At 49.4% G+C, this 26,355-nt stretch overlaps 1 protein-coding gene across 1 annotated transcript; it reads left to right on the top strand.

Moving 5' to 3' along the window:
* Positions 1-24,487, top strand: RETSAT (retinol saturase). The gene is made up of 11 exons (XM_024211634.2): positions 1-197; positions 1,846-2,028; positions 10,114-10,355; positions 10,867-11,068; positions 14,629-14,826; positions 16,304-16,423; positions 17,320-17,458; positions 19,118-19,227; positions 20,242-20,408; positions 22,300-22,459; positions 24,180-24,487. The coding sequence occupies exons 1-11, from the start codon at positions 38-40 to the stop codon at positions 24,323-24,325; spliced, it is 1,827 nt and encodes a 608-aa protein (XP_024067402.1). The 5' UTR covers positions 1-37; the 3' UTR covers positions 24,326-24,487.
* The last annotated feature ends 1,868 nt before the right edge of the window (positions 24,488-26,355 follow it).

Genomic DNA, 26,355 nt, shown 5'->3' with positions numbered 1-26,355 from the left:
TTTCAGGGGCAGTCCTGGGAGAGAAATCACAGCAGTTATGTGGCTGTACTGGATCCTGCTCGCCCTCCTGCTTCTCGCAGTGCTCAGGAAGCTCCTCGGGGGCAGCAGCTCCCCCAACCCTTTCTCTGCTGACTGCAGGAGGCCACCTGCCCCCCTGGTGACAGACAAGGATGTTCGGAAAAAGGTTATCAAACAAGGTACCTGAAAGTGCTTGTGCTGGCAGCACCTGCTCCAGTCACAGCTGGAAGGGGGGCAGGGGTGCTGGGGAGTGTAGAGAGGGAAAGCAGCCCCTTACCCGGGCAGGCTGTCTGGGCAGAGGCAAGCCAAGAAAGATTGGAAATGGGATCTGTATCTTTCTGCACAGCCGTGCACTCATTAGCTGCTTTCCAGATCTCCTTCTCCACCTCCCTCACCTTTGTACACACACACACAAACACTCCCTCCCTATACCCACTAGTGCCTGCCTACTTGCACCCCTCCACATCCATCAATATCTGAATGCCAGTGCCTGCATATACCCCATACCCACCAACACCCACTCACCTGCCAGTGCCCATATATATTCACTCACACTCTCTCTCTCTCTCTCCATAGCCAGGAGTACTTGTATGCACCCTTCAGCCTTCCCTCTGCCTGTGGTGAAAGCACCCCTACCCCTTTCTGCTGACCTAATTCAACCCTTGATTGGGTAATTTGCCTGAAAGCAAGGCTGCTGTTCCTCAAGTTAAGTGCATTCCCTCCCCTTTCTTTATAGTAGTCAAAGAGCTGTGACTCAGAGTTAAACCTCTATGATCCCATGCAGTGGTTTGTATAACCTACCCTCACTACCCCCAGGTAATGCCCACACACTCTTAGGTAATGCTAAATCACTGGGCTGATGTGCAGCTTAATCATTCACATACATTTCACTCATGTTCCAAAGTCTGGAAATAAGTGTTCTGTTTGTGGAGGGTAGGCTGTAACTCTGCTCCTTGGTTCTCCTTGCGCACCTGCCCACTTCCACCTTTGCCTCTGGGGCAGATTCTTTTCTTAAAGCACTGAGGGGCATGTTCCATCTCTGAGGGGAATGCAGAGCTAGGAACAGAATCTTGCATGAACATTAACAGTGTCTATTTTCACCTCTGGAAATTGCACTTCTCTGCCCACCTCATGGGCAAGGAAGAGACCCTGCCCCAAGCTTGTCTGTTATCTTTCATCAGATCTACCAAGCATCATGTGTGGCATTTGGCACTTAGTCATGTGTGCCCACATCCAAAAAAAATGTCAAGGCTGATGTCACCCTGGCTTTTTCCGGGGGCAATTTGTAATGACCTTACCAGCGGGTGACGAAACTTCTTTAGTAGCTCTGCTCTCTGGAAGGTAATCTGCTGCCAGGATACAGTGCCCCATCTTTTATAATGGGTTTGATCTTGCCAGCTTAGCCAGGACCATCACAAAACTATCTTACAGTCTTGCACTTTACACAGTGAATATGTTAACCAGCTCTTTGCTCTTCTGCCAAGAGTCTCACACCCCTGTTACAAGAACGCCCCTCCTCAAAACTGGAGAGTGCAGGACCTGCACAGCTGGGACTGGGCCTCCATCCTGAGAAGCAGCTTCCTTATGACCTGCCATGCACTTCCCAGTCCCAGCAGGTTTGGAAAGAACAGCAGTTCCTGTACTATTTGTACAGCAGCCAGGGAATGCTAATGGGCCCGCATCTAACACGCAAGTCCTTTAAACCATAAACTATGGCCCAATTTAAGTTTGGTCCTAGGAATGACCCGGGGAAGACAGCAGGAGAGTTACTGACCCAGTTGTTGGAGGTGGCCACGTGTCGATGACAACTTTCTCCTTCTTCTTCAGCTTTCTCTGCTGCCAAGGTCCCCGAGAATCTGGATGCTGTTGTGATTGGAAGTGGCATCGGGGGGCTGGCTGCAGCCGTGCTCCTCTCCAAAGCTGGGAAGCGAGTGCTGGTGCTGGAGCAGCATGGGAAGGCGGGTGGCTGCTGCCACACCTTCAGCGAGAAGGGCTTTGAGTTTGATGTAGGTAAGTCTGCTCAGAAACCGTCCGGGAGGGAAATCAGATGGCACCAGTTGAGAAATGGGCCCTGGCGGAGGGGGCAGGCAGTGCCTTTCCTTGGTAGTAACCGTGAATAAACAGGCCCAGGTCTTGAGAGAACTCTTCCTGAGCATTCCCAGAAGGAAGTGTGTGACAGAGCAGTCGGTCACACAGAGGGCTGGTTTGTGAAAGGGCCATATTTGATCTGTATTAAAATCCTCTCAAGCCCGAGGAGAAAGCAAGGAGCATGCCTATCTGCATGAGCACAGAGACCCACTTGGTCCAGATACGGTGCCAATAAATTCTGCAAGCTAAGAGCAGAGCACTTCTGCGGCTGGGACTTCTAAGCGCCTATGAGCCCTGCGGTTGGAGGTCCTGCCTTGCAGAGTTTCTAAGCACTGGACTCTAAACTTCAACTTCTGTTAAAGTCACCGTATGCTCCTTGGCTCATCCATCCAGAAGTGAGCTCCGTGCATACAATTCCCTGGCTCCCTCCTGCTCACTCTAAACACACTGTGTCAACTTGCCCTGCTAATAAGTAGGTCTGCAATTTTTAACCATCCCCTCACTGGCCCCAGACTAGCGTTGGCTTGTGTGTGAGTGTGTGGGATAAGGTAATCCTGCATTCTCTTTTTGCTACATAACAGATATTGAACAGCTCAGGCCAGTCGAAGGTGCTACAGAAACACTATAGGTGTTTTTATTGTTACTTCTCAAGCAAACTAATATTACAAATGGTGATGGGAGGAGGCAGAAACAGCATGGCGGCAGTTTGGAAGGTTTTTTTAATAGACGAAAACAGAGATTCCTGGACTATTCACAAATAGGTTGTAGGATTTCCCCTGCAGTGTGCCCAGAGCTATTTGAAATGTTCACTGTTGGGACTGACATTTTGTTGGTCAAAGGTGGCTTATATAAAGTTGGAGAAGTCTGGTGATGGGCGGGGTAGCAGCTCAGCCGGCTCTGAGCCAGAGGAGTGGCCGACAACCGGCTTCCCAGTTATAAAACCGTTCTTGACTCTTCCGAGGCTCCCCGCAGGCACATTGGCCGGGGGCCAAAAGGTGAAGTCGGCATGAAGCTGCACCACGCACCAGCGCATAGCTGGACTCAGGAGGCAAAGGGGTTTATGTTGCCTGGATCACCCTCTGAGCACAGGGAGAGGATTGTTTGCTGAGCTTGTAAAATGTTCCCTAAGGACTAGATTGAGCTGGGTTGACAGGTGGCCTGTCGCTGTCCCGCCTCAAGGAGGAGCTCTGGGAAGGGATTGGGCTTTGGGGCACAATTCGCCCTCCCTACTCCACTCTTGCTTGTGGTGCGGGGGGGGGGCGCACAGGGTGGGAATACATTACTTCAGTCCAGATCCTCAAGGACTTCCAACCCAGATCCTCTGGAGTTAGGCACCTAAATACTTTTGTGGACCTCTTTCCAGAATGCCGCTTACTCTCTCCCATCCCATCCCTCACCCCATTAGTCCAAGGGGAACCAGACTTCTGCCCTGTGGTGGGGCTAGGGGCTTCTGCTGAGCAGGGAGGAGGGGTCTCGGCACTTTAGCCCCACGGGACATGTCTGCCACGGCTCCCATGGGGCAGAAGCCCTGAGCCCCAACAGACACACCCAGCTCTCGAACGTCTGAAGATTATTGTATGTGGCTCAGAGGGTCAGTAGGTTTGGCCACTCCTGATATATACTGTAATGAGTAACGTGTATATATATTGTAATCACAATTGCCAACTTTCGCGCGGTAAATAAGCACCCCGACTTGCACAATAAGCCAAAAATCAAGCTAATCCCATTTCAAAACAAGGCCAAAACAAGCCGGTCCCTAAGAACCCCAACACTCTATGTGACTAGATTCCCCGGCGTGCAGCTGGGACTGTGGTGGGCCCGCTGTGCACCCTGACTCTCTCCCCCCCCCCCCTTGCCCCTGCTTGCCAGGAGCCAATCAAAAAAAAGAAGCTACAAGCCAAAAACTAGCCAACAAGCAACAAACAAGCCCAATTTCTGTTTTTTTTTTTTCCATGGGGTTGGGATGTCTGATTGTAATGAGTAATCTCTAATGTTCCCTAGTGCACTTTAACGTCATACTCTTTCAAACAGTGGGCACCAGCAGGGTCTAGACAGTCCAATTAATTAATGCACATGTTAATGCCCTTTAGAAATCATATCCCTGTAGTCCACAGTACTGCTCTGGGTAGACCAGCCCTTAGATACAAGCCAGGGAGCATGAATTGCGTAGATATTGCCAATGTTTTTGCAGTGCTTATTGGATAAACCCTGTTCTTTTAGTATGAGCTGTGTTGTATCGGTGATTTTAGGTTTTAACCGACCCCTAAGCATAGGCAAAGTAGCGCAACAGCAGGTAGGCCACTCCTTCAGTTTTCCCATCTCACCGCTAAAGGAAGCCAAAAGTTTCACTCCCTGGAGTAACACCCTGAATATATGTCTATTTACTGTGGTAGCAGAGAGCTTAGGCTCTGCTCTAGGCACACGAGCACAGCAAGCTAGCTTCGTGCTTAGTTACCCCATCGCCTGCATTGCAATCTCTGAGCAAGGCAGCGCCGGTGGGCTGAAAAGAAATGCGTAGTACGTGGTTTTCAAATGTTCTAGCAATCGGCAGATACTGAATGGCTCCTGGAGGTCATTGGTAACTAGCATAGCTCAGAGTAGCCCTCGTGCTGCTTAAAAAAATGCTGGGGCCGAATCCAGTCATATGAGTGAGGAGATACAAATGGCTCTGTTGCAGCCCATTGCTCATTGGGTGCTGCTGAGAATCTGGCTCTAGGTCTAAGGATTCAAGAATGAAACCGTATTCTACGAAGCTACGTGTGTGTCTAAGGGTAAGTCTGCGCTGCAGCCGAGGGGTGTGATTGAAGATATACCAACAGCTGTTGAAGCTGTGCAGCACAGACTAGCCCCCTCAGGCTCCTTCGCTGCTCTTAGTGCGACGCATGCTGCAGTCACATCTCCGGCTGCGGTTGTAGAAAAGCTTGTCTCATATTGTATTATTTGAGAACAAGTTCATGTACTTAAAAAGACTGAACTGCAGTGAATACACACACAGAGCAGGGGAATGATCTGAATCCACTGCCTTGCACCTGGTGTGTCTTTTACACCTGCGTAGAGCAAGTGTCAAAATCTGATTTGGGGGCCTCGTACGCCCAGTTGGCACAGACGTAAATGGCATAAGAAGGTGCCCAGCAGGGATGATCAGCTTTGCAGCCTTGATCATGGCATTTCCTTCCTTTTTAGGTGCTGACATTTGCAGTCTAAAAGGTCCTATTACCATTATATTTTTTTTTCTTGTAGAATTAATTGGTGTGCGCTTAAAAGGAATTGCCAATAACACCTCTCTAGTAATACCCTTTTCCATAAGGTTCCCACTGGTTTAAAATGAAAATTAGATCGGGCCCTATAACTATAAATCTATATGGTATGTAGCATGCCTTCCTGAACACACATTTTACCAAGAATGTAGGAAATAGTTTGAACTGTTTAAACAATATATATTCACCTGTCTAGACGCTATATATTTTGTACGTATCCTGAAAACTATTCTTCAAGACCTAATTATATAAAGTAAGAAAGATTGCAAGATATGAACACCTGACGTTACATAAATTTCTATAATATGTCTGCCTTTTTTAAAATAGACCCATTGATGCTTGATTTCACATTCAAATTTAACTTTTTCCCCTCTAACCGTAGATGTAGTAAGAGTATTGTTAAAATCCCTGTACAAGGTCTTCATATTAGTTGTGAGCAGGCAAGTGTTTGACACGTGATTATTATGTAAGCGTTGCTTTTAACATACTCTTAGATCTGGATTTTGAGAAGCCTGGATGCTCTGAGTATGGATTTTGCTGCTCTTCCTTTCCCCACTGTAAGTTAGATAATCAATTGACTGCGATTCAGATACTGGCTTGTTTTCATAGGAGTAAACAGAATTCTGAGAAATGCAGGAAGTGCCAGAAATAATACCCAGCAGGGAATGTCTCTACCTCTCTTAGTCACAGTAATGTTGGTGCTACACCTTTTAATTCCTGGATTAAAAATGTAGTTAATTGGAATTAAGATTGAGAGTACATATAAATCACTTACATGTAAAAACAGTAGAGATTTTGCATTTCTCGCCAAAGCTAACGTGTCAAACCCAGGGAATTCACCGGTAAGGTTAAACTTCAAAGAAATCCAGACATATTAAGGTAAGAAATGCACAGCTAAGTCACTCAAACAACCTTAACTCTGCCTTACAGTGACACTATGCAATAACCATACAATTGTAGATTCAGATTCCAAGGCCAGAAGGGACCACTGTGATCATCTAGTCTGACTTCCTGTATAGTGCAGGCTAGAGAATTTCCCCAAAACAATTCCGGTTTGGACTATTTTTAGAAAAATGTCCAATCTTGATTTTAAAATGGCCAGTGATGGAGAATCCAGCCCAGCCCTTAATTAGGGTTACCAACTTTCTAATCCAGGGGTAGGCAACCTATGGCACGCGTGCCAAATGTGGCACGCAAGCTGATTTTCAGTGGCACTGACACTGCCCGGGTCCTGGCCACCAGTCCAGAGGGCTCTGCATTTTAATTTAATTTTAAATGAAGCTTCTTAAACATTTTAAAAAGCTTATTTAATTTACATACAATAGTTTAGGTATATTGTGACGTTGTGCAGTCTATATGGTTTTATAAAAACATGATAATAAGTGAATATAATGTAACTGGGATAGTTTTAGAAAAATATGGTAAAAAGTGAATGTAACGTAACTGGGATATGCTTCATGCAAAAGGTCTCTTGTAAGGTATCGTTACAAAGCTTAGAATCTACTGAATGTGATCATCCGATTTGTATAAATGTACCACTCTTGTATCTAAAACTAGAAATATAAAATATAACTCTGAGGGCCTATTGTAGTTATGTAAAGTGTGGGCCATTAAGGATGGTTTGGAATCTTGATGACTCCCATTGTCTGCAGATGGCTGTGTTTACCTGTGAGTCTTCCTGTATATGTGTGTGCTGGCAAGTGAGTAATGAAGTCTTGCAGTGACATGTGGTCATGTCACCTGAACTGGAATCCATCTTTAACCTGGTGCTTTTCCAGTGAGGGGGGGTGGAAACCCAGAGGGACAAAGGGTTCCCGCCTTATGCAAAAGATATATAAAGGGGTGGAAGAGAACAAAGGGGAGAGGAGCCATCATGGAGAATCCCCTAGCTATCACCTAAGCTGGAACAAGAGCTGTACTAGGGGAAAGAATTGTGCCCAGGCCTGGAAGGTGTCCAGTCTGAGAAAAAACGTACTGAAGCATCTCTGAGGGTGAGATTATCTGTATTTAGTTTGATTAGACATAGATTTGCGCGTTTTATTTTATTTTACTTGGTGACTTACTTTGTTCTGTCTGTTACTACTTGGAACCACTTAAATCCTACTGTCTGTATTTAATAAAATCATTTTTTATTTAGTAATTTACTCAGAGTATGTATTAATACCTGGGGGAGCAAACAGCTGTGCATATCTCTCTATCAGTGTTATAGAGGGCGAACAATTTATGAGTTTGCCCTGCATAAGCTTTATGCAGGGTAAAACGGATCTATCTGGGTTTAGACCCCATTGGGAGTTGGGCATCTGAGTGCTAAAGACAAGCACACTTCTGTGAGCTGTTTTCAGGTAAACTTGCAGCTTTGGGACAAGTGATTCAGACCCTGGGTCGGTGTTGGAGCAGATGGGATTGTCTGGCTCAGCAAGACAGGGTGCTGGAGTCCTGAGCTGGCAGGGAAAACAGGAGCAGGGGTAGTCTTGGTACATTGGGTGGCAGCTCCCAAGGGGGTTTCTGTGATCCAACCCGTCACATATATATTATAGACTTATAGAAAGAAACCTTCTAAAAACGTTAAAATGTGTGACTGGCACGCGAAACCTTAAATTAGAGTGAATAAATGAAGACTCGGCCCACCACTTCTGAAAGGTTGCCAACCCTTGTTCTAATCGCACAAAACCGAACACCCCTGCCCCACCCCTTCCCCAAGGCCCCACCCCTTCCCTGAGGCCCTGCCTCCACTCACTCTATCCCCCCTCCCTCTGTCGCTCGCTCTCCCCCACCCTCACTCATTCATTTTCACCGGGCTGGGTCAGGGGGTTGGGGTGTGGGGGGGAGGGGGGAGAGGGCTTTGGCTGTGGGTGCAGCCTCTGGGGTGGGGCTGGGGATGAGGGGTTTGGGTGCAGGAGAGGGCTCTGGGCTGGGGGGTAGGGCCGAGGGGTTCGGAGTGTGGGGGGGGCTCCGGGCTCAGGCGGGGGGTACAGGCTCTGGGCTGGGAATGAGGGCTCTGCAGTGGGGTCAGAAATGAGGGGTTTAGGATGCGGGAGGGGGGATCTAGGCTTGTGCAGGAGGTTGGGGCATGGGGGTGAGCGCTCTGGGGTGGAGCCAGGGATGAGAGGTTTGGGGTGCAGGAGGCTCTGAACTGGGGCAGGGGGTTGGGGCGCAGAGAGGTTGCAGGCTCCAGGAGGGACTTTGGGTGTGGGAAGGGGCTCAGGGCTGAGGATTGGGGCATGGGAGAGGGTGAAGGGTGCAGGTTCTGGGAGGGAATCATAGAATATCAGGGTTGGAAGGGACCTCAGGAGGTCATCTAGTCCAGCCCCCTGCTCAAAGCAAGACCAATCCCCAGACAGAAGGTGTTTGGGTGCAGGAGGGGGCTCAGGGCTGGGGGTTGGGGCGTGGGAGGGGGTGAGGGGTGCTGGCTCTGGGAGGGAGTTTGGGTGTAGGAGGGGGCTCAGGGCTGGGGCCGGGGGTTGGAGTGTGGGAGGAGGTGAGGAGTGCAGGCTCCAGGCCGTGCTCATCTCAGGCGGCTCCCTGCAAGCGGCAACATGTCCCTCCTGCTCCTAGGCGGAGGCACGGGCAGGTGGCTCTGCGTGCTACCTCTGCCTGCAGGCGCCACTCCTGCAGCTCCCATTCGCTGCAGTTCCTGGCAATTGGGAACTGCAGAGCCGGGGTTCAGGAAGGGGCAGGGGAAGGGGCAGTGCATGGAGCCCCCGTGGCCGTCCCTCGATCTAGGAGCCGAGGGACATGTCGCCGCTTGCGGGGAACCGTATGGAGCCAGGTAGGGAGCCTACCAGCCCTGCACCAACTGGACTTTTAACAGCCCGGTCAGCAGTGCTGACCAGAGCCACCAGGGTCCCTTTTCGACCGGGCGTTCCGGTCAAAAACCAGATACCCTTAATCAGGTTGTGTTCCTAGATTCAATTCAGCTGACACTTTTATTTTTTTTAAAGACTTACGATTTTAACAGTGACCTCAGCAATGTGAAAGCAGAATAATTTTCCAAAGGTACGGACTCTGACGTTGTCAGGTGTGTTGATTTGTTGAGATACATGAGTATGAGGTCACCCTTCAAGTTCTGTGTGAGAGCGAGCAGGATGAAGATGGGGTATATGCTGCTTTTCAGTAGGAGTTAGAGGTGGAAGTGGAAGCCTTGTGGAATGTTTATCAACAGAGTCGTAGGAGGTGTGGGGCAAGGAAAGCTGGAAACCTTACCCTTCCCTTCTTATTTCCATGCTTTTGAGAATTTGACTGGGTGGAGTGTGTCCTGTTGCAGCCTTCCATGTCACAAATGTATTTATTAAAAAGCCCCTCTAGCCTTTTGCATGTGCAGTAGAACCTCAGAGTTACGAACACCAGAGTTACGAACTGACCGGTGAACCACACACCTCGTTGGGAACCAGAAATACACAATCAAGCAGCAGGGACCAAAAAAATAAAAAAGCAAATACAGTACAGTACTGTGTTAAATGGAAACTACTAAAAACTAAAAGGGAAAAATAAAAAAAAAAAAGGTTTTTCTTCTGCATAGTCAAGTTTCAAAACTATATTCAGTTAATGTTCAGTTGTAAACTTTTGAAAGAACAACCATGACATTTTGTGCAGAGTCACGAACATTTCAGAGTTCTGAATGACCTCCATTCTCAAGGTGTTCGTAACTCTGAGGTTCTACTGTATCCAGCATGTCACATAGCCACATCCCACTGCAATCTAATCTCTGGGCTGCGGCTTTCTTGTGTAACCATTTGCCGTTGCCTTCCAGGTATTCATTACATAGGGCAGATAGGGGAGAGGTCCCTGATGCGTTTCCTTGTGGACCAGCTCACGGAAGGGCAACTGCAGTGGTCCAAGATGCCATCTGTCTTTGATGCAGTAGTTCTGGGGGAGCCTGGAAACGGCAAAACGTATCGCCTGTACAGCGGGAAGAAGGAGTATGTCGAAGGGCTAAAGAAACAGTTTCCAGATGAAGCCGTGGCTATTGACAAATTTGTGAGACTTGTAAAGGTAACACTGGCTTTGTCTTTACGACGTTAACTCCTCCTCGCCAAGTCTCAACAGGCATCCAGCTAGAACAACACCCTGCGCTTCAAACTCAGGGCTACATGAGTGTCCAGCTCTTCCCACTGGGATGCCGTGGTTTAGCAAGGATTGAATTTTTGGGTGTATGACTGTCCTCAAGCTGGTATGGCTACCGGGGCTGCCTAAGGGCAAGCACGTCCTGTCGGAGGAAATGACCTCTGGACCAAGGTGTTATCAGAGATCCCTAGGGTGTCCTGTATGTCAGAGCTGCTGGGTAACTGAGCAGCACTCCCGGCCTCTTAGTACGTTATCAAGTGACTGGCAACAGGCAGCTTGTGGGCACTCTGGGAGCGCTGTGTGATCAATGTCTCTCTCCATGAAGCCAAGTTCTCTGGCCCTTTGCCTTGCCATGGCAAAACTTCACTGAGCTTCTGCTCCAGCTCAGTCCTCGAAGCCATCTGTGTTTCTTCACAGCCATTGCATTTTTCCCTTTCAGAGAGTTGCCCAAGGAGTTACGCACATGACTATTCTGAAAATGGTGCCTGTGCCCCTGGTCAAGTTCCTGAGCCGCACCGGCCTGCTGGCATGGTTCTCCCCGTTCTTGAAGATGACGTCCCGAAGCTTGACAGACGTGGTCAGTGAACTCACCACAAACGAAGAGCTCAGAGCGGTATTTAGCTATATCTTTCCCACTTATGGTAGGTGACTTGTTTTTAGCAGACAGACCGGTTTTCTGGTATAAACCCTCTTTTCTGAAAATATCCTGCATGGACTGCCCTGCGGTGCATGGGAAACCTGGATCTTGTCCATTCCTTGTCCCCTTTCGCAGAAGTCCATGTTTTAGCTCTGGGGTGCTGGTCAGAGTCCAGTTCAGACCTTTACTTTCTGCAGCCCTGAGTTTTCCTTGCAGTTTTCATCGGGCACAATTTTCTTCACATCCTGTTCTGAACACCTGTTTTTGCTTTGAGCTGCTAACCCCAGAGCTGGCTGCATTTAGGTGGGTGGAACAGTTAGCTTGTCTGGGGAGCTAGTAGTGTTAGGCAATTTAGGTTGCCTAACACTTTCCAGTGTAAAAGACTCTTGTAACCTCTTTTTTTTAAGAAGTTCTGACATCTCCGTTGTCTATAGCAGGCCTCTGAAATTCAGCAGGGAAAGCCCTCAGGTTAGAGAAGTGCCTTTTCTTTGTCTGGTGAAATTCCATTCAGGTTAAACTTCTGAATGCCACCATTTCCCTTCTGTCATAGAGTTGGGCTCCTGCCTTCCCACACACTGCACTGGGAATGTCTGGAAGCTATCAGAGCAGCTGGGACAGGGCGGGAGGAGACCCTGGCTTGGTTCCCCCTTCAACCACACATGTGGAACTTGTCTTCAGTGTCCCATCCTGCCTCTAGTTGCCTCACATGGGGCAGGAACTTACCCCCAACACCAGGGGAGGGGATGCCAGATTCCCCACAACCACTCCCCAGCTCCAGCTTCTGGCCCCATCAGACCATCCTCATGTCTGAAATAACCGCTTTCTCCATCCGTCAGTGAACGTAGCTGAGTGGAAGCCATCCATGCCGCAGTGTTAAAGGTTCAGGGTTCAGACTCTCCTGGTGATTCAGGGGTTGTCATTGTTGTACATACCAGAATTTGTTTTTACTCTTTTTTTTCCCCCTCTAAAGAAACCTAGGAAATCACATATAAAAATCTGCATCAAAATGATGTTATTTAGTTTGCAAAGTCAAGAACTCAAAAAACGCTAAAACTGAGATTTCTGGGCAACCTTTATTCTGATCCTCGTGCGTACAATCATAGGCACCAACTCCGTGGGTGCTCCGGGGCTGGAGCACCCACAGGGAAAAATTGGTGGGTGTGGAGCACCCACCGGCAGCTCCCCACCCTGCCCCCCCCGCCCCAGCTCACCTCTGCTCTGACTCCTCCCCTGAGGGGGCCGCCGTGTCCTGCTTCTCCCCCCTCCCTCCCAGCGCTTGCGCCGGGAAACAACTGTTTCGCGCGGCAAGCCTGGGGGGGGGCAGGGAGGAACGCGGCGCGCTTGGGGAAGAGATGGGGCCGGGGCGGGGATTTGGGGAGGAATCCAATGGGGCAGGGAGGGGGCGGAGTCGGAGCAGGGCCGGGGGGGGTGCGAGCACCCATCGGCACCAACAAAAGTTGGCCCCTGTGCGTACAATATATGAGACGGTCTTTAATTACATGATTAAATACTGTGGTTTTCCCCCAGGATCCCTGCCTCATTCAGTGCTCAGGATAGACACACAAGGGGGCAGAATTAAGGTGGGATGGGCAACTGTAAATCTGGCATTTCCTAACATTGTAGGGCTTGACTTCGCAACCTAAACAATGCTCTTTGAGTGTAGCATTTTAAAACATGTTTTATACCAGAGAGTTTGTAATAAGTTTTTCAGATCTACCAAGCACACGGGGATTTCCGGGTGAAAGGTGCTATATACACGTCAGGGTGCGTTATCAACTACTAAAAAGTCACGTTCATTTCCAACTCCATTTAACAATAGAATCAGGACCCCATTGAGTGGGAAAAGAAGATCAGTGGAGAGTAAAAACCACGTGAAATCCTATTTTTAAAGAAAAGGCAAAGACTGAGCATGTTAGGTTCAACTCCACCTCCAGCAGGGGTTGGAGAAGAGACAATGACAGCAATATACAAGTTAATGGTCGGGGTGACTCACGTACTCATGCCGGCATTTGCTGGGCTGGGTCAGACAAAAAATGTGCTAGCATGCAAATTTCCAGATGACTGCAGAATTAAAATCAGGAGAAGCACAACTCGGACTGACAGTTGGCTAAGTTCCCATCCCCGGCTGCCTGCAAAATCAGTGCTCTCCAGGCATGAGTCAGGACGACACAGCCTGACAGACAGAGAAGCAGACCCAGCTGCCATCTGTGCACATAGATTGCTACTACCAGAGGAGCTGTGGAAATTATTAAAACTTCCGGCTCAGTATGCAAAGCTGCTCTCAGACATTGGCATCCTTTAGTCAGAGATTTATAGATTTTTAAAAAAACTGAAAAAAATTAAGAGCATTGTGATCACCTTGTCTGATCACCTGCATATCACAGACCATAGAATTTCACCCAGTTAACTCCTGTCTTGAGCCCCATAACTCGACTAGCTACGAATATCTGCCAGAAAAGCTTCCAGTCTTGATCTGAAGACTTAGAGATGGAGAAGCCAGCACTTCCCTAGGAAATCTGTTCCACTGACTAATCACTCTCACTGTTAAAAATTTGTGTCTTCTCTCTCATTTGAATTTGTCTGGCTTTAAGTTCCAGACAAAGTTAGTGCTAGGACTCTATCTCGTTTCTCCAGATTTTTCTATAAAGGTTTAATTGTGTATTAGTTATAACTAGTAAAGGACAGTGTTGCCAAGTCTTGCACTGTTATCCGGAATCTTGTGATATCTGGTGGCGGTCTTAAAGCCCCAGCTCCTGGAGTCAGGTTATTAGGTAACTTTAAATATCTTAAGCCTAGCTTTCACTTAAAAAAAGTTCTGGCCCCCCAGGTTGGGGAGAAAAACTTGAGAACATGAACCATCTTATGGTGGCTGTGCTCTGACTGATCAAACTGCTCGCTTTCTGATGGAGGCTATTCCTTTGTCTGTCCCTCTGTTTTCTGGAGTGCCGCAGTTCTTGACCCTCTACTCTTCTCTGCCTAACTTTTTGACCTATTATCTCTACTCTTAGCAGGTTTACCCTGCTAGTATTAACGGGCCACACCTTTCACCCCCTCTTCTATCCCTGTCCACCCTCTGTGTACCTCTTGGTTTGTCTCAGCTTCCTTCAGCTGTCACCAAAGCAGAATACCCCGCTTAGGCAAAAGGAACATCTTCCCCTAGGAACTGCATACCCTTTCTGAGTCTGCACCTTCCATTGGCTTCCACTGCCTGTAACCTCAGCATAATCTTTAACCCAAGACTTTCCTCCTCCTCCTCCGCCAGCGTGCATCTGAGATTGGGTCAGAGGAGACGTAGATAGAGTTGGTGTCATCTCCAAATTAGTGTAATGGTCTCCCTTAGCCTTAAAACCATAGCAGGAAAAGAGCTGTTAGAGTAATTTATTCATTGCAGCATTGCTCCTTGCACTGTGTTCTCAAATGCATTTAGTTTCAACGGCGCCAACGATGGGAGACTGCTCCACAGCTTAGTACAGCTCTCTCGTCGGTTAGGCTGCCTGAGGGAGAAATGCAGCAATGAAAGAGTTCTGCGTGGGAACAATCCCTCTTCTTTGCTCTGTCTTCCAGGAGTGGTTCCAGCCAGCGCCAGCTTCTCCCTACATGCGATTCTTGTGGATCACTATATGGAAGGGGCCTGGTATCCCCGAGGTGGCCCCAGTGAAATTGCCTTCCACACCATCCCGGTGATCAAGCAGGCTGGCGGGGCTGTTCTAACCAAGGCGGCGGTGCAGAGCATTTTGGTGAATGCAGACGGCAAAGCCTGTGGTGAGTGAGGCTGGGTCAAGCCTCTCCCTTCGAGCTCACGTCAGCCCATATATCAAAGAGGAACAAGGTACCCTCTGCACAGATCCCAAACTGCTGAGCGTACAGAGCGTGCGTGTGGGTGGGTGGGTGTGGACATGCACACGTGAAGAGGAGCCTGCCCTGCAGGGGAGACAATGGGTACTAGAAGGGCTGAGCAGCTGCTGGAGATGGCCAGCGCATTGCAGGCAGAGCAGAGAGACTGGGACTTTGTTCTGTTTTCAGTGCAGACAGCCAGCTGGCCACCATCTCTCCCCTCCCCTGGCACTGCCCCCTGCCTACTTCCAAGGAGCTCTGGCCCCAGCTGCGTGTAAGCTGGGCCCATGCAGGCCTCCAAGCTATCTAGGTGCTGATATGGCCCCATCGCCATGGTTTCTGAGCACCTCGCCAGTATTTAAAAATACAAATCTCCGACCCTGCGCGGGACTCTGTATTGAAGGAATATGTTCAATATTCATAGCGAAGGCATCGAACTGCATGTGAGAGATACGTCGCCTAATGCACTGCTAGCTGGCACTCAGCTCTTGTGGTGATGAGGGCGATATATGAACCTATAGAGAGCAGAGCACTGGGGCAGGGTGTTCACAGCAACCTGCATGGCTAAGCAAGTGAGCAGCACCCTGTCGGACGGAGAGTGGAGTCTCGGTTACTCTGAGACGGGAATCTGGAGCCTGCCAGATTCTGTCTGCCCCCCAGCACAGGCACAAAGGAGTTGGGGCCCCATAGAGATGCAGCTGATTTTTACCAGAAGGAGGGGAGGGCAGAGCTGGAATGGCGATGGGTGTGAGGAAGAGGAGGAGGAGGGATACGTCACCAATAGACACACCTCGCCCACAACGGCTCTCGATCTGACTGTTTCCACGCTGCCAACCCCCCACCTCCTTCCTTGTGACAAGTACCCTCTCCCCACTGTCCAGTCCTAGCACCTCCCCTGACAACTCCCGCCAAGGCCCTTTTCTGACAACCACCCACACAACCCAATTCCGCTCCTAGATGCCAGCTCCCCTTGTCTCCCATCAGTGGCAAGGAAGCCAAGGTCAGCCCTGTTTTCAGAGATGCAAAACCCTCCCATTAATCTCTGAGCCTCAGTGGCCTAAGGGTTTTCTATAGCATCCACCACAGCAGTATCTTGGCATCTAGAGAATGGATCTAATACTTCCCAACCTGTGAACGCCATGAAAATGCTAGGAGTGCCATCAAAAAGCCTATAAATGCTCTTCCCGGTTATTTATGTTTTTGCCCCCACGTCCAAATGCTCCTATGATAAACCCCTGCCCCACACTCAATCCAGCCTCCTTCCTGCACCTGACCTGATCACGCACCGTTTGTGTCTGTCTCTCCAGCCCCATGAGAATAAAGGGCTCCTTCCCTGGGCCAGTGCAGAGGAAAGCGGCCTAGGGATGGATTATTAATTTTTTTTAATCTCCCCTTTTCCTTTCAGGTGTTAGCGTACAGAAAGGCCAAGATCTCGTGAACGTCTTTGCTCCTATTGTGATTTCTGACGCTGGAATATTTAACACCTATGAGCGGCTATTGCCAGCGGAGATAAGAACTTTACCTGGTAAAACACCATAAGCTTTACCATAACACCGCTGCGCTTAACAAGAGGCAGCTCCTGAGATCTAACGTACTAAAAATCCTTGTTCTACTAATCTCCTCCCAAATCAGTTCCCCGCTAATACTGGACAATAGTTAACACATGGCATTAAGGAGGGTTGCTTGATAGCAAGTCCTATAGTTAAGGATGCAAAACTGTTTCCATTCCAAATGATTTTGTGGGGAAAAAAAAACAACGTTTGAAGTTGTTTCTGTTTTGCAGAGTTCGAAATCACCCATTTTCCTTTTTTTTTAATTGATTGTTTTCACCACATTTTTTTTATCAAAACCAGTTATAGAATTATCACAACTCTGTTGACCAAAACCTGCATTTTTTTACACTAGAGAACAGGTTGTCAGTACATGGAAAAACTTTGAAAATGACTTCAACACATTTTGATAAAAACACTGATTTTAAAAGCATGACCCACAATTTTGCCAAGTCTTTTGGTTTTGGGGGAAAAAAAGATTATTTTTCTATTGACAAAACTTTTGTGCAAAAATCTGAACTAGGTCTTCTGGTAGTTGAGGTTTCAAGGAGATTTAAGTACGTGGAAAATTTGAAGGGTCTAATGAGAGCCAAATATTAATCAAAATTTCAAATTAGGGTCTCTGTTACTGTCCTGTAACTCAAATAGTTGGACCAGATTCTTCAAACTTGGCAGAAACCTTCTCCTTTGCCTCTGGCGTAAATCTGAGGCCAATCCCATTTGAAAAGCCAAAGTTATGGAGGAAGAGGGGCGGGTTTAAGTTGGACGTGGAAGCTGGGCTCAGTCTTCACTTGGGAGAAGCTACCACTTCTCCATGATGCAGCCATGGGGGATGGGAGGTTAATCTTCTATTTGCTCCCCCCATGTGCAGATATTCAGGCTCAGCTTCACATGGTGGATCATGGCTTAGCAGGGTTCAGTGTCTTCATAGGACTCAAAGGCTCAAAGGAAGAACTGGGACTGGAAGGCACAAACTACTTCATCTACTCTCATCAGAACCTGGATGAAGCGTAAGGAGAAGCTTTGCTTCTGCAGCTCAGCATGCCCCTTCCCCAGTTGGTGTCCAATTTACTTTATATTTGACTAGCAGGATGGTACCTATGCAAGCCCTGACTACTGCCACAATACTGTAACCCACCTACATGTTCTGCTGGAGCAAGCAACCAAGTCTGCCTGGTCCCCAGCTGTAAAATTGTCCCTCTCAACTTCAGGGTGAAGCGTAATGGACAGAATTCAGAGCAAACAGTTGGGTTCTTGCCCAGGAGTCTGTCTCCAGTTCAGAAGACATGAATCTCTTCAGAGGGGCCCAGTAGAGATTCCAATAATGTCCAAGTCAGAGAAGTGCCCGATCCCCTAATTTATCACCTGGCTAAATTCAGATGTGGGATGACTTGCAGGGAGATGATAGCAACACCCCTCCAGGGAAGGTTACAGCAGGATGGGTGTCACACACATTGGAAGATGGAGACGTTTGCCTCATGCCAGCAGAAAGGACCACGCTGGTCACCTAGTCTGACCTGTGCTATAGGGGTCACGACAGGCACCCAGCTTCATCCAGCTCATCCTGCCACACAGAACCTTAATGGTAACCCCAGCAGCACTGACAGTGAAATGCCTGTTCATGCAAGGAGCTCACAATCTGGGTGGTGGCCAGTCGGCATCACACAGCACATTCAGTTCCCTACTCTACCAGAGACTCCCTGGGTAATTTATTGCTCTGTGCCTCATTTCCTAACCTGCAAAATGGAGATAACTAGACAAGACAAATGACAGGCTAGCAGGATAGAGACTGTCTCTTATGTGAGTATATACAGGGCCGAGCACAATGCCCCGGGTGTTACAGTAATGCAAATAATAAATAGTAGTAATTTACTTGGCACCATCACAGATGAGGTGAGGACTCAAAATGAATCCCCGGCCTGCGGAGGTTCCCATATCTTCTGAACCAGAGGCCACTCTCTCTGACCAGCAGGAGGAAGGATAAGAAGGTAGATTCAGGAAACTAGTCGCCAGATATAACAAGGAGCTCAACAGATGAATGTTTAGGAGGAAAGTATCCAGTAGAACACCCGAGGCTGATAAATATAACCCGCTCAGGTCAACCAAATCTCAGCGTTTTTCTTCTGTGCAGTTGCTGATTCCGGCATTGAGGGGATGCTGTCTGTCTTTGGATTTTGTACAGCATAACAAAGGAAGCTGATAAAACAATTGGATAAATACCAGTGAGAGAAAATCCCACAGCGTTAGTTGCTGATGGCTGATAAAGAGGGAGCACACCGCTGGCATGAAACAAAACTCTCCGCCTTCCATGCATGGCAAGGCCTTCAAGTGATGATCAGTCTGAGACCGGGCACGACAAGCTGTTTTTAGGCCCCATTTTTGCTCTAGAGGAGGAAGATGTGAATTAAACAGCAGGAGAGCCACTGTTTGCTGGTGCCCCAACCACGCTGGGGACTGCTCTGGTGCGGCATAAAACACCCCAGAGAAGTAGTGCCAGCACAGTCACTGCAGAGATCCCAGAGCAGGGGAAAGGTGTTGGCAGCAGCCTGGTGCTGCTGAGTCTTGAATGGCCTGAAAGGTGCTGCCTGCCTGTTTCCTCGTGCACATGTACTAACCTGGTTGATTGTTAGCCAGAACTCACAGAAAGGCTTCTCTACGTCTCTCTGCAGCATGAATTGCTTCCTTACTGCCTCCAGAGAAGAAGCTGCAGAGAACATTCCTATGCTCTTTGTTACATCTCCATCCTCCAAGGACCCCACCTGGCAGGAGAGATACCCAGGTAAGGATGGTCTTTGAACCATGGCCGGAACAACTCTGCAATGGGGGTGAGCCTATTTCTAGCCCTTGTTTTCAGCGTGCTGGCCACAAGGAGGGATTTTTCTCAGACGTTTGAGACAGTCTTTTCAGCCGCTTTCTAGTTTTGCAAATGCAGAATAAGTTAACTGTCTTCCATGGGCGGGAGGGAGGGGAAGCTGGTTTTCTCCATCAGAAGCTGATGTTTGAGAACTCACTGCTCATGTAGAGAGCAAGGGGACACGAGAAGAGACAGTTTGGCGCTGTGTTGCCCTCTATTGCTCACCCCCATGGAGGTTTAACTGGAAATTAACCTGCAACAGCACAGTCAAATCCCCATGGGGTTAGAACGAGTCATTAACTGGGTGGGCTGGAATTATGGGGGTTAAATGCAAAACCCTGACCGCTTACCCCAGCAGTGTTACTTCTGCTGCATAGGTGCTACAGACCGCATTTCATTGCACCTACCTGAGAAGCATTTAGAATGGGCCATTGCTGGAGACAGGGCATCACGCAGGTGGCCTGTTCTGCTGTGGGAATTAATAAGCTCCTAAGGAGACTTTGGAAGTTAAGCTCCCAGGCAGTGGAGGCAAACGGGAGATTGGAAAGAGCCTTGTCCTTGAGGGTGGCGGGGGCTCCTGCTGGCCAAGACGAGCTCCTCTGTCTTGGAGACACCAAGCTGAGATGGCACCAATGTCGTTGGTCCACAGAGGGTGCACCAAGAAGAATCATTTGACGTTTTCTGGATACCTACAGATGAGACTCAAGACAGGTGGGTAAAAGCAGAAGCAATAATGAAACTAAGGAGCTGAAACGTGGGAAGCCAAAGAGGCAGGGACATCGGCACTGATGGAAGCATCAGCCCGGGCAGACGGAGAGCTGTCTGTTAGGCGTGAGTGGAGACAAAGGGCACCTGACAGCAGAAGCTACCATCTGCCGTAGCTACAGTTGCCCTCCAGCGGTGACAATGCACCGAACACCTAGCACTCTGTCATTCCAGGCAAGTCAACTCTGTGCATCCTGGCGTTTGCACAGTACGAATGGTTTGAAGAATGGAAAGACGAGACGGTCCAGAAGAGGGGAGCGGAATACGAGAGCCTGAAAAACACTATGGTAGAGTCTGTTCTGAAGACAGTTTTGAAACTCTACCCTCACATAGAGGATAAGGTAAAGAAACCTTTATTTATAACCCAGTCACCATTGGTCAGCAGCGTTCCATTGTGGATAACATGGCATAAGAGTCTGTTCTATAGGAAAGGATCATGTTGGACTCGGGGGGCCTCTGGATATGATCCGGGTGAGCCACCAGACTGACTTCCACACACAATGCAGTGGGGAGGTGGCAGATCGGGGAAACCTCCTGCAGGGAGTCAACCACCTAATTCCCTTGACAAAGGGAGTGGGCAGTGCAGGGACCTCTTCAGGTCTGAGTGGCAAGACGCCGACCAGCCAGCCACCTGTACTGAGGGGGGAATAAAAATCCCAGCTTCTGTATTGGAGCATAGAGGCTCTTTGCGAGCCCAGGCCAGCAACATAGAACTCCACCCCCCAAAGCAGGGAAAATCAGCCAAAATCTACATACACTGTCCATTCCCATAGCAGTGCAGTCCTATTCCACCACAGCTGCCAAGGTCACCCCACATAGCCTTAGCTCTGCCCACTGTTTGAGGTCAGTATCCCTGTGGTATTATCTGTATGCCCCACTGTGGTAGTGGATTTCAGCATTATTCCCCCGTTAGGAACAGACACCTCTTACAACACAAGTTTGTAATACTGGGAAGTAGAATATGCTGCCAATATATTTTTCAGATGTGTGGCCCATTGACCTTCTTTCAAAACACATTTTTATTTATTGAGTATGTGAGCTCTTTGAGGCAGGGACTGTCTTTTGGCTCTGTGTTTGTACAGCACCTAGCACAGTGGGGTCTTGGTCCATGACTGACTCCTAGGGGTTATCACAACACAGACCCGTTTTGCAGTGTATTTATAGTGGGAGATTTTGGTGTTTTGCAATTTTGGAAAGCAATAATTGCACAAAAAGGAATGCTTTGGCGATGTGATCCCCTGCACGCCACAGCTAGTGTATACTATGCATTGTGAACTCCAGCTGTTCTGCAGAGTTGCTTTGGTGTATAAACGGTTTTAGTTAGATAGCAGTAAGGCTCAACTGCCAATGTGCCCTTAGCTGTGTGGACATGTTGATTTCTGGTATGCTTATTATGGTGTATTATCCAGTAGGCCCATGCATTCTTTCTGCCTGGCATTCCCCAGAGGGCAGAGTGCCTTGGTGAGACACTGGTGACGGGGGCTGATTTAAAGCTGAATGGCTAGGAGAACAGACAGCATACGTATGGATTCATAGCTTTACATGCCCTTTTCAGGCTTGGTGGGGTAGCGTTTTGCATTGCTGTCCTTTAGCAACCTGGACTGGTTTTCCCCATGTGGTTTGAATTGCCTGGGTTTTGGAAAATGTTTAAAAATCTATGACTCTTTATTTTAAAGGCCAGAAGGGACCAGCCAATGGGGGAAAAAACCCTTGGGGTCCAAAAGATTTTTTTCTTTTTTCTAAAACTCTATTGCTCTTTCACCCTGAAAAGAAGAAAATGCAAAGCAGCTGCTTGATTTTTGTAGCCCTTAGGGAGACTGTCAGGCGCCCCCTTCCCAGCCATTTCTACAGCTGTTCCAACATCTCTTCCCAAAGCAGGCTTGGCATGGCAGAAACGCAGGTGCTAAGACACCCAGACAGGCCCTACAAGGTGCAATGAAAGCGGCAACGAACATCCCAGCTCCGTCCAAAACTTAGGAGAAAACCAAGTCCCCAAGGAAAAATGGGGGGAGAATCAAATCAGTAGGGATGGGAAGTGCCTGATTAGATCATCCCGCATAGCTCCTGGCTGCTGCAGCAGCAACCCCAGGAAACGCATTTTCTTGGGCAGAAGCAGCTTTTCAGCTTTCTGCAGACCTCCAGGGGTCCCCCCTTATCTGCACGAGCCCTGCTCAGTCACTGTGTCCTGCACACAGGACTTGGGGGCTCCCCTAATGCCTTTCTCTTCAATAGATCGAGTGCATATCATCCGGGTCTCCACTCACCAACCAGCACTACATAGCTTCCCCCAAAGGAGAGATCTATGGAGCTGCCCATAGCATCTCTCGCCTGCAGGCTGAAGCTACTGCCACATTACGCCCTCAGACCTGTGTGCCAAACCTCTACCTGACAGGTATGTTACACTGAAGGGGTTTCTGACTGGATCGCCCGATTCCTGACTCAGTTTCCCTGACCATGGCTGTATTTTCACCTCCATCTCCCAGAGCCAACCTGCCGGGCTGACTTTCAAACCGGAGAATGCCTCACCTAATGGGGGGTGATGTTCAAAGTGTCTTCAGGGCTAGGGAGAGAGAACTGGACAATGCTGCATAAAGAAGGGATGGAAATTGAATTTCAATTATCCAGAGGCTTCCCCAGCGACTCTTAACAGCTCACCTTACATCCCATGTAGCTGACACCACCACGCCCCCACAAGTACTGCCAATATCACCCTTTCCTTCTTCCTGAATTTTTAAAACCAACCAGGAATGAAGGGGTTAAAGTCCGCTAGCGGAGAACCCTGAAGGATGTGATGGTAAGGGCACAAGAGACCAGGATTTCTCTGAGAAAGGAGGGATGTCGTGTGAGCTACTGAGAGACTGGCTCCAAGACCTGAGACTTGGGGGAAGGCAAGCAAGTCAGAGCGGACAGTCTTAGGCAAGGTGGGCTGGGGTAAGGAAAGAGCAGTGCTGAGGTTCGTGCCGGGGGAGGGGGAAGGAAGAGGGGAATGAAGCAAACCAAAATCTCTGGCAAGAACCATAGCAAGTGAAGAGGGGGCTGAGCGTGGCCACCGCGGCGCTGTCTGACTGAGCCAACAGGCAGGCGGCTCCCATGCTGCTGCTCAGAGCTTTGCCAAGCCACAGAGCGACCCCAGCAAGGCCCTTCCGCTGCTGCTCTTCAGAGCCCCCGAGAGCAGCAGGGAAACCGTCAAGACCCCTCTGTTTCATGCTGCTGAAGCTCTGAGCAGCAGAGCCTGGTGTCAGTCAAGGGAAGGATGGCACCCAATGGAGACACGGGCACAAGTAGAACAGACCCGCTCCCCTTGCAGCAGCAGGGAGCACTGGAAGCTCAGTCTTTCCTTCCAGCTGCTAACGGCACCTAATCGCCAGAAGAGATACAGGACAGCACCCGGGTAGAAATCCGGGCACCCTGCCCCTTAGCACCTGCTGGGAGCAGCGGCCCTGGACCTTGCCTTCTGCCCACCTGGCACGTTAGCGTCTCCCTCTGGCGTGTAGGTGCCTCCACCGTGAGTCTGAGCAGTTCAGTGTTGGAGGAAGTGGCTAGTGGGGGCCTCATTTTCCCTGATACCTCAGATAAGGTGGTAGAAGAGGAGGCAGGGGAACAATCCAAAGGCACAAATAGCAGCCAGGTGCCCAGCTCCTAGCGGCTAACGGGCTGCCTGAAGAGCTGCTCTAAGTGCATGTGTTCGGCTCAGCTGGGGAGCGGTGACCAGCAGGGAGCTTCCCATGCCCATGGGACTTGGCCTGGAGGAATGCTGATGAGCACCTGCCAGGGGAGGAGCTGGCTCAGCCGTGCAGCAGGAGGGAGATGCCAGTAGCTCGGGGAAGGCCAAGGGCGCAGCAGGTTGGATACGGCAGCAACAAAGGCTGCACATCCTGGAGTGCTGCTCTCAGCGGGGGACAGATAGGGGGGGAGTGTTCCGGGGAAAGGCAGAGGGCGGGTTGGTGGGTGGTCAGGCAGGACCCAGGATTGGCTGTAGCGCCTGACTGTCAGGAGTGGCTGGTTGCCAGGCTCCCCACCAGCCTAGCTGGGTTCAGCACAACCCCAGGCTGAGGTGCCCCTTGGAGTGGGGCCCGGGAAAGCGGCTGTGACGGCGGGCGCTTGTCTCCTAGGGCAGGACGTATGTTTGTGTGGCTTCATGGGAGCGCTGCAAGGAGCCGTCCTGTGTGCCAGCGCTGTCCTGCAGCGCAACCTCTACATTGACATGCTGCGTCTGTGGAGAAACAGCCCAGCCAACAACTCCAAGAAGAAAGACTAAGCTCCTGGGACCCACCCATCGCCTCTCTGCCTCGTTCCCCTTCCCCCATGGCTCTGCCCTCTCCACGTACCCTGACACAGGCACTTGGTGTCTGGTCACTTGTAACACAGTGTAACTTGTAAGACTTTTGTTTTTAAATAAAAATTAACCATAAAAAACCCACCTACAAATTTTAAAGGCTCAACTCTGTGGATTAAGCCAGGGACGTAACTGCCACCTCGATGGTGCACAGACCCAGCTGCCGCTCCCTCCGTATCTACAAATGGCTCTCAGGTTTGCCTTGGACCTTGGCTGTTCGTTGCACACCTGCTTCCCGTGCCTCAATCGTAGGACGCACGAGGGAGCAGAGTCCAAAACCCGCAGAGTTCACCGGCTTCCGGTTTGACTTTCTCCAGAGTGGGATTCATTCCTACGCTCGTAATCAGCTAGCAAAAAATCCAAGGGCAGCAGGTTTGGATCTGGTAACGGGCCTGATGCTGAGCGCCTGGCAACATTGGTTTAACATCGTCTCTTTTCAGGCGTCTACACAAAGTTGCAGCTGGGTCCTTTAGCTTATTTGCTTAAGCAAGTGCAGACAGCTGTGTGGAGCACTTTGAACCTGGTTAGAGCAGTTTAGCTTGTCCCTGAAAATTTACACATGGGCAAGCTAAACCCATCTTACCCAGGCTTAAATCAATTTAGGAGTCTCCACATGCAAAGCTGTCTTGGGTTTCACTAAATCAGTTTAAAAACAAAAAATCGCCCCTTTGCTTAAAAGGGAGGAGCTTTGTGCATAGCACAGGCCTTTAGTTAGCCTGTGCGACTTGGAATCTAAACAAGACCCGTACCTGTGAGATCCCGCCCCGCAGCAGAGCAGCTACCCTACCAGAAGGCTGTAGGCATACAGCCTTGTGCACAGCCTCTAATTACACAACCACATCCTGTTCCACACCCCCTCACCTGCCTCATTCAGGTGACACGCACAACTGTAAATCTGAAACGACAGAAGCTCCAGCCCTTGGAACCATATTGATCCCACATGGATCATCAGCAAGGGTGGGACCTTTAGATCCACAGCACAGACTTCTACCCCTTGAGCTAATGGAATGGTAGCAGTAGTAGGCTATTCTCTTATGCAGACCACCACAAAAGGGTGACGGACACACACTTTGCCAGTGGGTTTGACAGTTATTTGCAAAGCAGCAGAGGAGTGTTGACTCAGAAATCTTGTTCTCTTTTATATTCTGGAAGGGAGAGTTCAAGTGATTAAAGATCCATCTCTCCCTCTTGAGCCAGCTCCTTTCATATCCCTACAACCCCATCCCCGTCTGTCCCCGTCACCACAGCTCCTGCCTCCATCACCACTGCTACTAGCCCCTGCCCCACCTTCCTTACCCTGTTCTCTGCGCCTGTCCCCAACCTCGAAAGCAGAGAGGAGAGGAACAGAGAAGGAGGAAGCAACCAGCAGGAGCACTGACAGCACATGAACAGTCTCGCTGCTCTCACGCTTCAGTGGCCAGGAGCAGCAATGGCGGGGAAAGTCCGGCTCAGCCCCTGCAGCCCTGATGGTTCTCCCTCTAGGAGAAGTCTCTCTGTGGGAAATGTAGCTTCCAAGATTGAGCCTCCTCTAAGGCTCTGAGCACGTGCAAATATCTACATTCAGAGGATTAGAGCCTGGCCAAATTTAAACAGCTTTCCAGAGGATGAGCAAAAGGCACCTCCCTGCCCTAGTATCGAGTCTTGGTGCCAACACCCCATTAAGAACATGAGGTGTTTCAGCCGCACAGAGCTTGCTTCAGGCTGGCTGCAGACTCAGGCAGACTTTCCTGCTTTAGATACATTTGCTACACATTGCAGAGGAAAAGCTTGACAACGAACTTAGCTTTTTACTTAAATAAAAGGTAATAAGACACTGATGTCATCCCCTAACTCCAGGAGTTGGAGCTAGGTCTACAGCCCCATCTATGCCTTAGTCTGGCCTTATTTTGCACATTACCTGAGCTCTGCAGGGTTGGGAGCGGACTGGGTAGGACAGCTGTGTTGGCACTGAG

This window comes from Terrapene carolina, unplaced genomic scaffold (genome assembly GCF_002925995.2).
Source record: "Terrapene carolina triunguis isolate 2854851 unplaced genomic scaffold, T_m_triunguis-2.0 Scaffold53, whole genome shotgun sequence".
Classification (NCBI taxonomy): domain Eukaryota; kingdom Metazoa; phylum Chordata; order Testudines; family Emydidae; genus Terrapene; species Terrapene triunguis.
Note: the sequence above shows the minus strand (reverse complement) of the source record. Positions and strands in the feature narration are given on the sequence as shown.

Excerpts from the sequence above, each read along its gene's own strand:
- RETSAT (XM_024211634.2), top strand. The coding sequence starts at position 38 with ATGTGGCTGTACTGGATCCTGCTCGCCCTCCTGCTTCTCGCAGTGCTC. Across the intron at positions 11,069-14,628 it reads CTATATCTTTCCCACTTATG|GAGTGGTTCCAGCCAGCGCC; the intron begins GTAGGTGACTTG and ends TCTGTCTTCCAG. Across the intron at positions 16,424-17,319 it reads GGAGATAAGAACTTTACCTG|ATATTCAGGCTCAGCTTCAC; the intron begins GTAAAACACCAT and ends CCCCATGTGCAG.